Genomic DNA, 16,909 nt, shown 5'->3' on the forward strand with positions numbered 1-16,909 from the left:
TTTTTCTAGTCTTGAGTAATGTTGCTATTTAATCCAACATTTAGGAAAGATAGCCTTACAAAATCTAAAAATCAAAGTCAACGTTATTGTCAATCTTTCCGTTTGTGTGTACAGACAGAAAGATCAAAATACAATTTCCCACAATCCTGAATACAATAACAAACATATTTAAAAATATGTATAATCAACAGACACATTTATACATATGCACACATTAAGAAATAAAAGCACAACAATCAATATATACAAAATAACAGTCACTTCCTTATCTTTGGGAAATGTACATTAGTGCAAGATAGTCCATAGCAGCGTAAAAAGTGTCTGGTGCTGGATTACCATTGGACATAATGCACATTTAAACTGTATTTTGTGATATAGGAAACACATCTGACTTCTGTCATGCATGCAAGGTATTATGTACGCCCGGGAAATATAATTGAGATACTTTAAATCCATTGGAACCACTCAGAAAATAAAGAGTGTGACATGACAAATGGTTTCCCTTTCTGAACCAGCAGGAGCCCTGTGTTAACTTTGAAGGGTTTCTCTTTTCTTTCGGCTTGTGACATACAGTATTGTGAATGAGCTCCATGGCTGGAAATCACTTACCCCTCATCCAGCACCTGTGCACCTGCAGAGACTCGCTGCTGCAGCTCGAGTGTACTGAAGGGCGCCCTGATGAGTCATGTCGAGCTGTGTGAATTTGAGGCAGGGTGCTAATAAAATAAATAGTGTGTTTGTGCCTTCAGTTAACCTCGCCTGGATAAATAGAGATACAAAATGAAAGTGAAGGAAAGGCACAGAGGAGGTTCACCTTGTGTCTGCTGAACGCCACAGTGAAGGTTATCTGAGCTTTCTGTGTGACCATCTTCTTCTTTGCAGATAGCATATCTTCAGGGGCACACACAGGGGTCACTGAGGAGTCTACTGAAAGCAGAGTCCCAAAATACTCCCCTGACCCATGCATGTCTTATCTAGACTAACACATGGCTGTCTTCTTTCATCTTGTAACTGCTAGGCTCTTAATATGCTCCTGCCAAATTGTGTGTGTGTAGAAGAAGAGCAGAGGGAACAGGTCAGGTGTGTGTGTTTGTTTCCGAGAGGAGTTGAGAATAGTTGAGGGACTGTGGTGAGGTTAGTAAGTGGTTGGAGGTTCTCCTCATAATGTGCCAGGTCAAGTGAAGGAAGAGACACAGAGCACAAGGAGAGAGGAAGTTACACAAGAATAAAAGGAGCTGGAGAAGAGATGTGTTCAGTGTTCTGCTGACTTTTTTGGCACAGATGGATTTTCTTTGATTTGTCCCTGTTATTTCTGTGAATTTAAACACATATTACACTGAGCTTCCTCTCTAAAAGGATTACTGGAGTTAAGACTATGACCTTTGCTGAAGGATAATGCCACAATAATTGTTGTTCTTGAAGTGTAGTACTACCAACACATTTCTAGAGATTTGACCAATTGCCAAATATAACATGATTGCTTTAGTTTAGACGCACACAGGGATTCTTAAACTGTGTTCTTTGCATGTATGGAAATGTTTGGATGTGGTTTTACAGAAAAGGAATATAAGTCTAATCTCCTGCCCACAAAAGACAAAACAGTATTGTCTAGAGCAGTGGTTCCCAACCTGGGGGGCGCCAAAGATCGCAGGGGGGGCACCAGGCCTCAGATGATTTGAGGCCAAATATCATATTTATAATTTTTTTTTTTTACATATAATTGTAACGCAATACATGATTGTCACTAAAAGCCTCGTCTCTACATTACAATAAAATATAAAAAATTGTTGATTAATTAATTTGAATACAAATTCAAGTTAGTATTAAAGGCATAAAAAGACAAATGTATAATTCTTTCTATAGAAATGTTTCTTCTGCCGTAAAGTGTCCAAACCAGGCTTGTCTGGATAAGCGCATTTTTAAAACAGTCATTGTCCATGCCGGTTTCAGTTGGATTATTTGTCAGTTGCTCCGATCAGATCGGTCTCCTCCATTTTGTAGATTATTTACGACTTTTGAATCCACATAAACACATCGGCAAAATCCGGCTTACTTTGAGCATGTGTTTTAAACAGTTTAATCCCTTTGTGAATTGTTTCCACTTGCGCCGTCCTTTCATTTCTTCATACAGCGGGAATCCAAATGAATTAATCCTGAGTCCAATAACCATCAAAGTCACTCCAATAGTGCTCCTTGATTACGCTTTCATCCTCCTTTAACAACATACTTCACATTCATCCAGTTTGTGACAGTAGTTGTAGCTTTTTGAGACTTTTAAACTTTAATTACCTCTGCTGCGGTCCCCCCCCCCTTGTGTGTGTGTGGGGGGGGGGGGGGGGGGGCGCAGCTTCCAACAGGAGTCATTTAGGGGGGCTCTTGAGAAAAAAGGTTGGGAACCCCTGTTCTAGAGGGTGATATTTCACAGACTGCACTCACTGAATGTAGGGAACTGTGAACCTCATCAATCACAAGCCCTGAAAATCAGCCTAAATATGAGATGATGTGATAAGGGGCTTTCCTACATCCTCTTCGAGGTAGATACAATATGCAATTTCCTCCTGAAATCCCCTGCAGTCGGATCGTATTATGGCGGGCATATTAGAGTGTGTAGACTCATAATTATTTTGTATGTTTTGTTAGTGGGCACCTTTAGGGCAGGATGTGGTGAGAGGAACACATACTCTTCCTCAAGTCCCGGAGCTGCTTGTTTGACTGCAGGCTTGTGGCTTTGATGTATTTAATTTCATTGTGTGTGTGTGTGTGTATGTGTGTGTGTGCGTGTGTTCACAGGCCTTCTCCGGAAACTCGAACTCGGAGAGCTCGGTTCGCCACGAGCTGCAGCCGGGGATCGTGGCTCGCTTCCTGAGGCTCGTCCCGCTGGACTGGAGCGAGGAGGGACGGATCGGTCTGCGCATAGAGGTGTACGGCTGCTCCTACTGTGAGTGCACACACACACACACACACTTTCAATCTGTAACTCAATATATTCACTCCAATACTCGTATTCGTACGCGGTAATAGTTTATTATTTCAGACAAACATGTATGGATCCATGGAGCGAGTGCAATTATAGTTTGTCAGCTCCAATTATGTCCCACTAGCTTTTTTCTTCATTACGAGCTAATTCTGTTTAGGAATTAAAAACAATCCCAGTGTGAAAACCTGCCTGCACACACACACACACACACACACACACCCACACACACACACACACACACACACACACACACACACACACACACACACACACACACACACACACACACACACACACACACACACACACACACACACACACACACACACACACACACACACACACAAACACTGTAACTTTATTACCTCCAATTTGTCCCCATAAGGGAGGCGAGTCCCCACACGTGACTGTGTAAACAGATTTAGGTCCCCACAAGTATAGTAATGCTAGGCCACACACACACACACACACACACAGTAACTTTATTCACGGGAATATGCATGTCCAGTTGCTCACACACGTACACACTCTCTCCCGATTTCTAACAATTGTCTCATCCAGGGAGCTGACTCTCGCAGCCTCTCTGCTCTCATCCTATTAAAGGCTGCCAAATTGATTTTGATAACAATTTTCAATTAAGCCTCTGCATAAATTACTGCTATAAGTGACACACGTACGTCTTTCACCCGGAGATGCGATTACACTGTGTGTGGATATATGAGTGTGTGTGTGTGTATGTGTGTGTGTGTGTGTGTGTGTGTGTGTGTGTGTGTGTGTGTGTGTGTGTGTGTGTGTGTGTGTGTGTGTGTGTGTGTGTGTGTGTGTGTGTGTGTGTGTGTGTGTGTGTGTGTGTGTGTGTGTGTGTGTGTGTGTGTGTGTGTGTGTGTGTGTGTGTGTGTGTGTGTGTGTGTGTGTGTGTGTGTGTGTGTGTGTGTGTGTGTGTGTGTGTGTGTGTGTGTGTGTGTGTGTGTGTGTTGCAAACAAGGGCATGTATTGCATTCCAGTCAGCCCTCATCCCTTTGATTATATTTCCCTTGTTTAATTTCCTACTCCATGTTAAAAGAAAAGCAAGTCAGTAGTGATAAGGCTGACAAGATGTGGTACACTCACACTCTCTCTCTCTCACACACACACACACACACACACACACACACACACACACACACACACACACACACACACACACACACACACACACACACACACACACACAGATGCATACAAAGATCAAACACATTATCCAGCTCTCTAAATGTCCGTCCATCAAGTGTCCATTTCAACAAAAACAATCGGCACTCACAACTGTGACAGGAAATAATTCACTTCTAATAAACGTGACTGCTTTTGTGATTGGAGTAAACCAGTCCTTTGCTGATTTGAATGAAGATACCTTCTTCCAGTATATATTCTCTAACACTGTAGGTCTCAATCATATTTAGCACTATATTCGTTTTTTTTAATATCTCCCTTTTGTTGGATGTCTCGCTTTCACAAAGGCACATTTTAGACCATTTCAATTTCAATACCGTCATGCAGGTTTAACATAATAATGGTGTTATGCTTTGCTTCTCAGAGACAATACTCAAGGTACACATATTAAGACATTAGTAAATCAAGAAACATTGAGGCAGGCAGCCGACACTACAGGGTAATTCATAGTTTTCATAATGTTTGATAATTATTTACTACAGTTCACCTCCTGCCCTGCCGTGGTGCCCTTGAGCAAGGCACCAGACACCCCCCCAGACACCTCCCCCTCACTCCCATTGCTCCCCGGGCGCTGTACAATAGCTGCCCACTGCTCCTAGTACTAGGATGGGTTAAATGCAGAGGCCAAATGTCACTGTGTGTGCTCTGCATGTGTGACCACTAAAGAGGGTTTCATCCCTCCCAATTCTTCTTCTTTTGGCAAACCCCACACCACAGAATAAGGGACCAATAGGAAAGAAACTGAAAGTATGGACAGACGAAACACACAATAACAACACAGACGACATTCAGGTGTACACATGCTTATAAACTCAGACAGCTTTAATAACAGAGAAAGAGAGAGATACACACACACACCTGCACACTCCTGATGGGGTGTGTCATCTCTCAGTTTTCTGTCATATGTGTTTTGAAGCCCACAGTGCTCTCTCATGATTATGCTGTCACTGCTCCTTCCGTAGGCATTCAGTCAGAAAATGAGAACTTGTACATTCGTCTGTTCATCTTCCCACCCTTCACTCCCGCTTCTCTTAGAATAAACGCCTCCTACTGTAAATGTTTCCCTGCTTCCCAGTCCAATGATGAAAGAAGGGAGAAAAGAAAATAGGATGAAAGAACAAAAGATAATTAGTAGGAGGGGAAGGAGGCAGATAAATATAGACGTTATGTTTCCGGCATAATCACCAAATGTGTTAGTTCTAGACGATAATTCTAGGTTTGGAAAAATGTATGGTAATTAAATGCAATTCCATATTATGACTAATCTAGGGCTGTGCAATGAAAGGCTGCGTTTGCATGTGTCTGTGCCAGAGCTATGGGCTATAAAGCAGTCGTGAGCCACAATGCTGGGGGATTGACATGCTCATTTCCATTTTGATTAACGCAGGATCAACAGAAAATCAATTATTTCATAAATGAGTCAGGAAGTAGTCGAGCTGGTGTGTGAGAGGAAGGGCAATCAAACGGAAACGGGGGACACATGTAATGTATGTTTTCTGTACAAACCAATCACTCTCATGCATGTATAATTTGAATGTGGGTGTATCCTGTCAGACTTGGGGCCCATTTATGGCGACTATACTCTAAATCTGCTGTCAGTACGATGTTTCAATCAATCAATGTTTATTCATATAGCCCAATATCACAAATGTTACATTAGTCTCAGTGGACTTCACAGTGTGTACAGAATATCAGTATGACAATACGACACCCTCTGTCCTTAGACCCTCACATCATACAAGGAAACACTTCCAGAGAGAAACCCACAGTCTAAAGGGGAACATGGGAGAAACCTCAGGGAGAGCAACAGAGGAGGGATCCCTCTCCCAGGACGGACCGACGTGCAATAGATGCCGTGTGTAAATCGAAGAGATAATACATTTTACAGCATATAGACCAAATGTTAGGAAATGCATGTGTGTATAATACACTAATAATTCACTATCATTATCTGAAGAGTCTAAATGTAGTTATGTGGATGTGTGTATGTGTAGCATCTATATCTGGAGCAGGACTGAGGCTATACACATAAACCTACTGCATGAAAGATCTTCACAGTAGCCATCAGTGCTGCAGTATTGCATTACAGGTCTTAAACAAGCTATTCTTTTACATCTTTGTTTCCCATTTTACCTTTCAAATTTTAAAAACATTGACAAAATGTAAACTCAAACACAATATTTAACGTTTGATTATCATTCAAAGTCAAACCCAACTTTAAATCTTCCAATTATATAAAACGCATTTATATTTAGTGAAGCTAAGTCGTACGGTTGATGACTTACGTACAAATATTAATAATCCAAGACTGACTCACACACACAAAGAAAAGTTCACACACACACACACACACACACACACACACACACACACACACACACACACACACACACACACACACACACACACACCTTAACCATACACTGTATTGAATGGCATTTTGTTAACTTGCTTTTAAAAGTGTGTGATTTTATGTCTTCCTGTGTTGTCATAATTTGCAGCCAAAACACATTTATGAGACTCATTTATTCTAAAAACATTGGAGGTAAAATATAAAATAAACATGATTCTAGATATGTTATATTTAGGGCCGGGACTCGATTAAAAAAATTAATCTAATTAATTAAAGGCTTTGTAATTAATTAATCGAAATTAATCGCATTTTTAATAACATATAAATATTTGACCTAAGAACAGTGAGATTTTAGACATGGATTTTAGTATACCATTAGGCGCATTCACACCGCAGTACTTTTCCCACAAAGGTTCATGAGAACTTAGTTCATGAGAACTCTTTGAACCTGGGGGAGGATTAGGCAAATGAAGCCGCTGACGTCACTTCTTCTTCTTCTGCTTTGGGTTTACTGGCAGGCCGCAAACCACTTCACGGCGTATACTGCCGCCCAAAGTCCCCGGCCGGAAGTCACCTGAGTTAGGGACTGGCTTCAGTAGAAGCTGCTGGGAGTCCCAGCAGCCTTCCGAGTAAATCGCCAGAACGCCGACACCTCCTCATCTCCACCGCTCCCATGTTTTATTTTGTGTTGCCATAAATTAGTCTCTCTGCGTTTCTGCGCTGGGATAATGCTAATGCTAATAATGCTAATGCCAGGATAATAAAATGGCGGCTTCACAAAACTTTTTGGGAGTTTTACGGGGCGTGGTTTGCAATCCGCCCAGCCAATCAGAAATATAGCTCTTTTCTCACAAGAGAGCCGTACGAAAGTCCCTGCTCTCTAGCAGCTCTCTGCTCTCTAGCACGGACTTTCGTGGGGGTAAAAAGGTTCTCATGAACTAATTTTAGTACCTGCTCTTTTTGGTGTGAACGCGATAAAAGAGGCTAACGTCCAGGCTAGCTGCTATATGTTTTGCATTGAGGTGATACTTGAGGCTTGATGTGCTGCGGTGATATGCGAATTCCTTTTTGCATAATTTGCACACAACCGTGCTCTTATCGACGCTTCCATCCGTCCGTTTTTTAAAACAACATTTCCCACTGTTGTTCACTGTGGTTTGTTGTTGTCTGAAGTCATGAACGTTAGTTGGTGCTCCAGTATAATCGGTACGCCTGAAACTCATCCAGTGAGAAACGTTCCGCGGTGCAAAAATAAGTGCGATTAAAATGCGTTAATTTTTTTAACGCGTTAATTTTTGTGTAATTAATTAATCTTAATTAACGCGTTAAAGTCCCGGCCCTAGTTATATTTAAAGTGGAGAAATATAGTGTAATCCTTATTGATACTTTATAAATGCTACATTATCTGACAGTTGTTGGCATAGCAGCATGGCATCTCTCTGTAGCTCAGCAACACAGTTGTGCAAAAGATGAACTAATTTCCAGACCCTGATAAATAATACATTAAGAGATGATATTGCAGGTCACATGCAGCTGTAGTCAACCTCCAGCCCCCCCCCCCCCCCCCCCCCCTCTTTATCTCTATCACCCTCTGTCTCCTCACATCTCTGGTGGAAAACAACCATCTGGGTAAGGGTCTGAAACCGGTCATCTTGTGCCCAAACAGCTGCCCTGGCTACAAGCACATTATCGTCCCTGGTTATTCTGCATCACAGTGGGTCAACCCCTCTCCATCTTGTCTTTCTCTGCGTCAGTGATCTGCAGGTAGTGGGGAAGCCCTCAATCCCCCATAAAGTCTTTCTCCTGACAACAAGCACTCAGCTGAGCCGCCAGCCCTTTTCTGAGCGGCACACCTAGATCTGCAATATCTCATAAAACAATTGGAAACCTGTCAACCACCAACACTGTGTGCACCATAAACGTGACAGAAGGAGATGATGGGAGAGGGAACGGGAGAGAGAGAGGGGGTTTAAACAAATAAGGTGATGCGAGTAAAGAAGGAAGGAAATATAAAGGGAAATAATGTAGAAAGTAAAAGAAAAGGGAAGAAGTAGAGCAAGAACAAGATTGAGGTTAATCAAAAGGGATGAATTATTTCTGTTTTTACCAATTTGTGTATGAAAATGAAGACAATCTGGACATACAAGCCAACACAGAGGCAAACACAGATGTTGTTGACATATAAAACACAAAATGACACAGATACGAAGCAGCATGTGAAACTTTAAAAGTTTTTTGAAAGTTGACGAATAAAAGGAGAACAAGAAAAAAAAGAAGCAAGAGATCAGTTTGGGTTTGCAGGATGGGTTTGATCTGCAGGAAACATGTCTATCTACAGAGAGACGCAGCATGGGATCATCTGGGGAGTGCTGAAGTTAGAACAAAGGAAACAGATGTAATTCCCCCCCCCCCCCCCCTCTCCAGGTGTTTATTATGAAAGGCTTTGCATAGTTGTATACATGTTATATAATGCCCCGGCCACACGAGGACGAAAACGGCTAAACGCATAGGATTAACGCAAACGCAATCGCAAACAAGCTTCCGTCCACACGCAATAGTTATCCGGATAGTGTCTGCCCACACGAGACAGCTCCATTTAGCTCCAACCGCTGGAGAAGCTGCAGTACATATGCAGGAGCCTGTACGTGGCGCTGTAACTTCCTCCACAAAAGCAGCGAAGAAGCATGGTTGTCATGGTTGCCCTTCTGTTTATTCTCCGCGGTGGGGGCCGAGGGAACCGGGCAGAGTTTTTCGCCAGTCAACGTGTATTAAAGTTTAAATCTTCCGACAAAATTATAAAAGTGCCGGTCAAAGGTCTTCTTTGTTATTTATTGAGCTTTAAAACAAATGAATAACGAATCTATATAATATAATAATAAAATACACGGAGCCTCTCTTTTTCCTCCCTCTCTTCGGACAGCGTCAGTGTCTGTTTCATGCAGCAGCTGATACAGTAATGAGTGACCCGGCCGATAGTAAAAATAAACATATTTATAACTAGTTTATGTAGTTTGAGAGGTGTCTCCGTCCTGTCAGATTAGACCTCACTCGCGTTTAGGTCCATATCGAGAGAAAGATAAATAATCTGAATTCAGTGTGCAGTTTACTTTGATGCGGGGGTGAGCAGCAGAGGCGGGGCTATTGCGCAATCATTATCAGAAAATGATCGTATAGGGCGTACACATGGAGCCGTTTGACCCCCCAGAGCGTTGCGTATGCCGTTCTATCCACCTTGGGACCCGTTATCGTTTACGCAGTCGTTTAGTGCCGTATTCGGTCGTCCTCGTGTGGCCGAATGGTCTATATGACACTAAACAGTAACGCAAACGACCGTTTACGTCTAATGCCCCGGCCACACGAGGACGTAAAGTCACAAAGCAAGAGAGGAAGTAAGAGTGAGGTACAATGTGACTGTTATCATATAAAAGCCTCTACACTCTACCTACCACAAGCAATCACACCACACACACACACACACACACACATACACACACACACACATACACACACACACACACACACACACACACACACACACACACACACACACACACACACACACACACACACACACTCACTTTCACAATGATAGTAAGCACTGCACTTTATTTCTCTTCTGACAATCTACTCGTCCTTCACCGTGTCTCTTTTTTTAGATTTCAATTTCAATTTACGTATAATTTTCCTGTTGCTTTGCTGCAGGTAAATCAAATATATTGTATTTTCTGTAACCATAGCAACTGATACTTAGTTGAAAGTGGATCACATCACTCCTGTTCTGAAGTCTTTACACTGGCTTCCTGTGTGTCAAAGAATATATTTCAAAATACTGCTGCTGGTTTATAAAGCACTGAATGGTTTAGGCCCAAAATACATTTCTGACCTCCTGCTAAATTATGAACCATCCAGATCTCTCAGGTCTTCAGGGACTGGTCAGCTTTCTGTCCCCAGAGTCAGAACTAAACATGGAGAAGCAGCGTTTAGTTATTATGCTCCAAATATCTGGAACAAACTCCCAGAAACCTGCAGGTCCGCTGCAACTCTGACTACTTTTAAATCCAGAATAAAGACTTTTCTTTTTGTCGCTGCTTTTAATTTAAACTGAGCGGTTGTGTTTCGTTTTTGGTTGATGAACATTTGGGGCTAGTAACCCCAGGGAATCAGTGTCTGAGGACTTTGTACTGGCTGGTTTTCTCTGTGTATGCTGCCATACAAGCGTACACAGCTCATGTTCGGATAAACCTGAAAGAAAGGCATCAGTAAAGTGGAACTTCTGTGTGAACTATTCATATCTTAGACTGCACTGTAACTTTTTATTCATGTATTTTTTCTTTTGATGTTTATTTTATTATCTTTTCTTTTTAATGACTGTTTTAAAATGCCTTTTTTTGTAAAGCACCTTGAATTGCCTTGTGTTGAAAGGTGCTATATAAATAAACTTGCCTTGCCTTTAGTTTAGCTTCTGTAATTTGGATATATATATATATATACTTTGTTCTAGTTCGTCCCTACTGACCGCCAGAGGCGGTGCTTTAAGCACTGGATATGTCCATCGCGCGCATGCGCAGCTCGAGTACCAATAACAACAAAGTCACCTGTGACCCACGTGACTCCGGCTATATCAGCCGGTGTCGTCAGAGGATCTGTTCCTTTCATCTTCTCGCTGCGCGAGGGTACCGTGGCTACATTTGTGTAGCCTACAGCGTTCAGGTTTGAACGTTTGATCTGAGGGATTGCTCTGCAAGCAGCTGGCCGCGTGCAGCTTCGTGACTGACAGTCGGAGCTACGGGTCGTTAACGCGTCCTCCAGGAGCTGTGGCCGGCTGTGTGCTGTGCAGAGCCTCGACAGACAGGTTTGTGTCAGCTTGTTGCTGGTGATGGCTGTGTCCCCTGCACCCTCTCCCAGCCAAGTTGTCCTGATTGCTGTCCTATTTTTTGTTTGGCTTAGACTTTCTGGTGACGACAGTGTTCCCGCTTCCTCTCCCATAAAGTTGCCCTTATGCTCTTTTGAAAGTTCTGCTTGTGGCGTTGTGCCCGAGCTTTCATTAGCATTTGAGTCCCAGCTTTGGCTGTGTCCCTCATTCAATAATAATTCGGCCGTTCCCGGCGACTTGCGGGAGCGATGGCTATGTGTGCTCCCCCCAATAGAAGGACTAGAAACAGGCTGTCCTCTAAAGTGGATCGGCTAGCTGCCGATAGGGGCATGATGAAGTTGCCTCTTGGCCCTTCAGCCTGGGCCCGGTGTAGGGGCTGCTAGCGGGCCTGTCCCCCCCCCCCCCTTCGGTTGACGCCCCTCCTTCGGTTGGCGCACCTCCTTCGGCTGGCGCACCTCCTTCGGCTGACGCACCTCCTTCGGTTGACGCACCTCTGTATGAGGACGCCTTGTCGCTGGTACAGACTCGTCGCCAGGTTTCGCTGGCCCAGTCACCACTAACAGAGGCATGTAGGAGAGTCCTCCGTAGCGTACCAGTTGAGCCAGGGGAGCTGTTTAGGTCAGCTGCCCTGGAGGCACTGGAGCGTGCCGCCCAAGCTAGGCAGACCAGGCAGCAGCTCTCGGGTCTTCACAGACCTGTGCCCACTCCCAGCAGGCCCAGGGGCCGCTCTAGCAGCCGCACTCAGTCGCCGGATTACAGGGGTGGTCTGCAGAGGTCTTAGCGGCGCGACCCAATGACTTTCGTGCCCCGGGTCGCCCGCCTTCCAGGCAGCCTCGTGCCCCAGAGCCTTACCGGCACCCCCCAAGAGGCTCCCGGGGGCGGTCGTCGGCTGCTTTCCCAGCAGCAGCTCAGTTACTGGGCGGTCTGTACTTCCGTCCCTTGGGTGGTTTTCACCTTAACCCAGGGGTACGGACCGCAGCTCCGGCCCCTAGCCTTCGGCTGGGTCTAATTGACAGTCGTCAGCGATCCGGCAGGGGCCCTAGCTCTGGCCCAAGAGTTGTCCGTCCTTCTGTCCAAGGACGCAATCAAGCCAGTAAGACCCTCTGCTTAGCCCAGGGGGTTCTACTCGGCGTACTTTCTCGTGAGCAAGAAAGTCGGCGGATTTCGCCCGATCTTGGACCTCAGAGGAATCAACAGATTCCCGAAGGTGCTGCCATTCTATATGCTGACCACTGCATATGCACAGGTGGAGTGGTTCTCAACCGTGGACTTGAGGGATGCCTACTTCCACGTGTGCCGGGCAAGATGGTGCCTTATATTCAGTTCCTCCGGCCCTTGGGCAGACTGGCAGCTGCCTCGGCCGCTGGGCCCTTAGGCCCGCTGTCGTTGCGCCCCATGCAGATGTGGCTGAACAGCCTTCACTTGGACGCCAAGTGGCACAGGCACAGGGAAGTCAGGGTGTCGCAGCATTGCCTCCACTCTCTGTCACGCTGGAGGGGCAGGGCCTATCTCCTAGTGGGCGTGCCCATGGGCGCCATCCCATCCCGCCAGGAGACCATCACCATAGGTGCGTGTCTCTCAGGGTGGGGTGCAGTGCGGCAGGGCAGGACCGTTCAGGGTCAGCGGTCTGCCCAGGAGAGTGTGCGCCAGGTCAACGTGCTAGAGCTTCGGGCTGTGCAGCTTGCACTCACGCACTTTCTACCCCAACTGGGGGGCAAGAATGTGCGTGTTCCTTGGGGACAGCATGTACGTTGTTGCTTAGACAACAGTCCCTTCTAGATAGTGGACGTTCTCACTCCACTCTGAATTTATGTGGCTGCGATTTCTGCCCGACATGTTCGGGTCGACGGCGCCACGGCGGGGTGCCACAGGTCGGTGTCCCTCTTTATGAGAGGGGCTTTACGGCAGCGTCCCCCTAGCACCCCGAGGGCTCCGGCTTGGGACCTGCCCCTGCTGCCGGATGCCCTATCATCTCCTCCCTTCGAGCCCCTGGCCCAGGTGGGGCTTAGGTGGCTGCCCACGAAGGCAGCATTTCTGCTTGCCATAGCCTCAGGGAAGCGAGTCGGGGAGTTGCATGTCCTCTCCATAAACAATACATGCCCGAGGTGGGACTCTCAGGCGTTGCCCTTTGGGCAAATGTGGCATTCCGGCCCGGGGTCCTTCCACAAACCCACTTCAATCAGCCTGCCCAGCTGGCACGCTTTGACATTCAGGAGTACGGCACGTCGAAGTTGCTGTGCCCTGGGGGTGCCCAAAGGGCGTATATCAAGGCTACTGCCTGTATACGGCAGTAGAAGCAACTCTTGATTTTGCCCTGGCGGCACTAAAGGAGGTTATGCCCTCTAACCAGTGGCTTCCCCACTGGGTTGTCGATACCATCTCACAGGCTTACGGGGCCAGTGGCCGCCCCCTGCCATCAGGCTGAAATGCCACTCTACAAGGAGCATCTCAACATCTTGGGCTGCCCTGAGGGTGGTGCCCCTGGAGACCATCTACGCCGCGGCGTCGTGGGCGTCTTCTGGCACATTCTCCAGTTGTCATCAGGTCAATGTCGCCACTCCCCATTCTTTGGGCGTGGTCCTTTTGCCGAGCTCCGCTGTTTCCAGTGGTGAGCAAGGGCTTGGATTCTTCATGACATTGTTGGTATAAGTCATCCAGTGCTTAAAGCACCGCCTCTGGCGGTCAGTATGGACGAAATAGAACGATAGTTACGGCTGTAACTACGGTTCTATGAGTCCCGGATGACCGCCAGAGTTCCCTGTCACTCTGAATTCTTGTGTGCTCGCGAGAAGATTCTGGGAACAGATCCCAGACACAAATGTAGCCACGGTACCCTCGCGCTTTCAAGATGAAAGGAACAGATCCTCTGACGACACCGGCTGATATAGCCGGAGTCACGTGGGTCACAGGTGACTTTGTTGTTATTGGTACTCGAGCTGCGCATGCGCGCGATGGACATATCCAGTGCTTAAAGCACCGCCTCTGGCGGTCATCCGGGACTCATAGAACCGTAGTTACAGCCGTAACTATCGTTTTATGTTTCACATTCTTGGAACACAGCTCACACACACAGGTGTTTTCAATTCCGGATGATTAGCCCAGCAGCTAATTAGTCAAAAGTGAAAACACCTGGTGGGTTTATCAATCAATCAATCAATCAATGTTTATTTATATAGCCCAATATCACACATGCTACATTTGTCTCAGTGGACTTCACAGTTTGTACAGAATATCAGTATGACAATACGACACCCTCTGTCCTTAGACCCTCACATCGTACAAGGAAAAACTTCCAGAGAGAAACCCACAGTTTAAAGGGAAAATGGGAGAAACCTCAGGGAGAGCAACAGAGGAGGGATCCCTCTCCCAGGACGGACAGACGTGCAATAGATGCCGTGTGTAAATCGAAGAGATAATACATTTACAACATAGGTAGTCCAAATGTTTGGAAATGTATGTCTGTAATAAGAAGATGAATCCACGAGGATGTCAGCAATCTTGTGGGAGCCATCAGGGAAGTAGTATGGTGAGAGTCTGGCAGGACCGCAGAGACTGGTTCAGCCACGACTCGAAGTCCAGGAGAGAGGTCATAGAGGGGAAAGGTTTGGATAAAGTTTTAAATATAAGATCTAAGTTTTTAGGATTTAAGTGAAAGAGTAAGAACTCAAATGTATAGGTGAAGAGGCACAACGTATCTACGTCAATGCACTCTTATTAGATTATTTATAAGCTTTATCAAAAAGGAAGGTCTTAAGCGTACTCTTAAAAACGGATAGGCTGTCTGCCGCCCGAAAACAAACTGGAAGCTGATTCCACAAATGTGGAGCTTGATAAGAAAAGGCTCTGGCTCCCATTGTACTTTTAGAGACTGTAGGAACAACCACCAACCCTGCATTCTTGGAACGCAATCATACATTTATGATGGGATGTATAACATTAATACCTTTTGCAACGGCCATGATTTATTGTTCCACACTTTTTTAGAATGAGTTCATATCTTCTCATTGCGTGCGGAAAAAGGACCCTATGACAATGCAATAGAAAATATTTCTGTCAGTGTTTTGAACAACAGCACAGTTTTACTCCTACTGCTTTGCTTGAATGTGGAAAACATTAAATAAATCCCACACTTTTCCTTTAATACAGGCCTTTTTACTGAAGATATTTGACTTGCCATAATAAAAAAAAGCACAGGTGTTACTATTAACATTAACGGTGGCTGTGTTATATTCAATTATCCCAGTGAGCCATGACAGATAGTGAGCCAGAGTGTATAATGTCAGGACCCTGAAACAAGCCGCTTAATGGAACTCAGTCATCATTCATAGTATTATTTACACCTTAGCTTTTCATACTGTGACACGTCAAAATGTCGTCTGTGAAAGAGGCCTGGGGTACAACGTCATTTGAAACGATAAAAGCTCTATTGCAGCAAATAGTAACCTGTACAAATGACATGTTTAATGCACAAGCCTCCCATGCATACAGCTGGCAGGTGCAGTCAAAAAATATAACATTTCCACGAACCATTAGTCTTTTCATCTATTATTAGCATATTAGCACACAGGGACGTGCACAGGTACGGGCTTATGTTGCCCGGGCAACGGACTGTTTCCCCTTTTTGGCTGACCTGCCCCTCTGGAGAGAGCGAGAGGTTTTTTTTGTTTCTGTTGTGGTCAAATCACCATGATAAGCCCCCACAATGTGTAGTGTCTCGCTGCGGGAAACACACCAGCTTCATTTTTCTACAAGTACTTCTTCTTCTCCTTCTTCTTACATGTAATTGCCCGCATGGTAAACTCCCTCGACGGGGCCGCTCGCTCTCTCCTCTTGATCGCCCTCTCTCTCTCCTCTTGATCGCCCTCTCTCTCTTCTCTTGATCGCCCTCTCTCTCTCCTCTTGATCGCCCTCTCTCTCTTCTCTTGATCGCCCTCTCTCTCTTCTCTTGATTGCCCTCTCTCAGAGAACACTTCACTGCCCGCTTCATTGTAGGATTTCTGCCATGTCTCTACTTTAATTTGACCATCTCTGTTATTAAGTTATGGAAAACTAAATAAGTAATTAGATACCTTACACATCACTGCGCTCATAAAGAATAATAAGAATAATGCGTATTGAACTGGTTTCATTAATTAGTGAGTTTATTTAAGGTAATTATAGAAGCCCTATTTTATCAGTATGTCTGCAATGGTCAAACGACATTGATTGTCCCCATTTTTTCTTTAGTAGTTTCTAACATTAGATATTTTTAATGAGAAATGGACCGCAAAACAAAACATGTCCCTGGTTTTCATTTTAAAAATCAAGTCACAGAATGCAAGTAGTTGCCTTAGCTTATTTTGTTATGAGATGATGATGTGAATTACTGTTCAAATTAGTTAATGTAATAATCGTTTTGGTCTTATATTTTTTTTGGGGGGGATGCCCTTTTTCCAGTTTAGAGCAATAGCCCCTCCAAATGTCTGTGCACGTCCCTGTTAGCACACCTGACAATGCT

General features: G+C 45.0%; 1 protein-coding gene across 1 annotated transcript in view; it reads left to right on the plus strand.

The window, feature by feature from the left end:
- cntnap2a (contactin associated protein 2a) overlaps nucleotides 1–16,909 on the plus strand; it is a gene marked incomplete at its 3' end in the record, with an annotated part of 152,886 nt that overhangs the window by 90,148 nt on the left and 45,829 nt on the right. Inside the window, 1 exon segment of the mRNA XM_034224931.1 lies at nucleotides 2,791–2,938. Coding sequence (XP_034080822.1) covers nucleotides 2,791–2,938 — 148 coding nt within the window.

The sequence above is a fragment of the Gymnodraco acuticeps genome, unplaced genomic scaffold, assembly GCF_902827175.1.
Source record: "Gymnodraco acuticeps unplaced genomic scaffold, fGymAcu1.1, whole genome shotgun sequence".
Taxonomy (NCBI): domain Eukaryota; kingdom Metazoa; phylum Chordata; class Actinopteri; order Perciformes; family Bathydraconidae; genus Gymnodraco; species Gymnodraco acuticeps.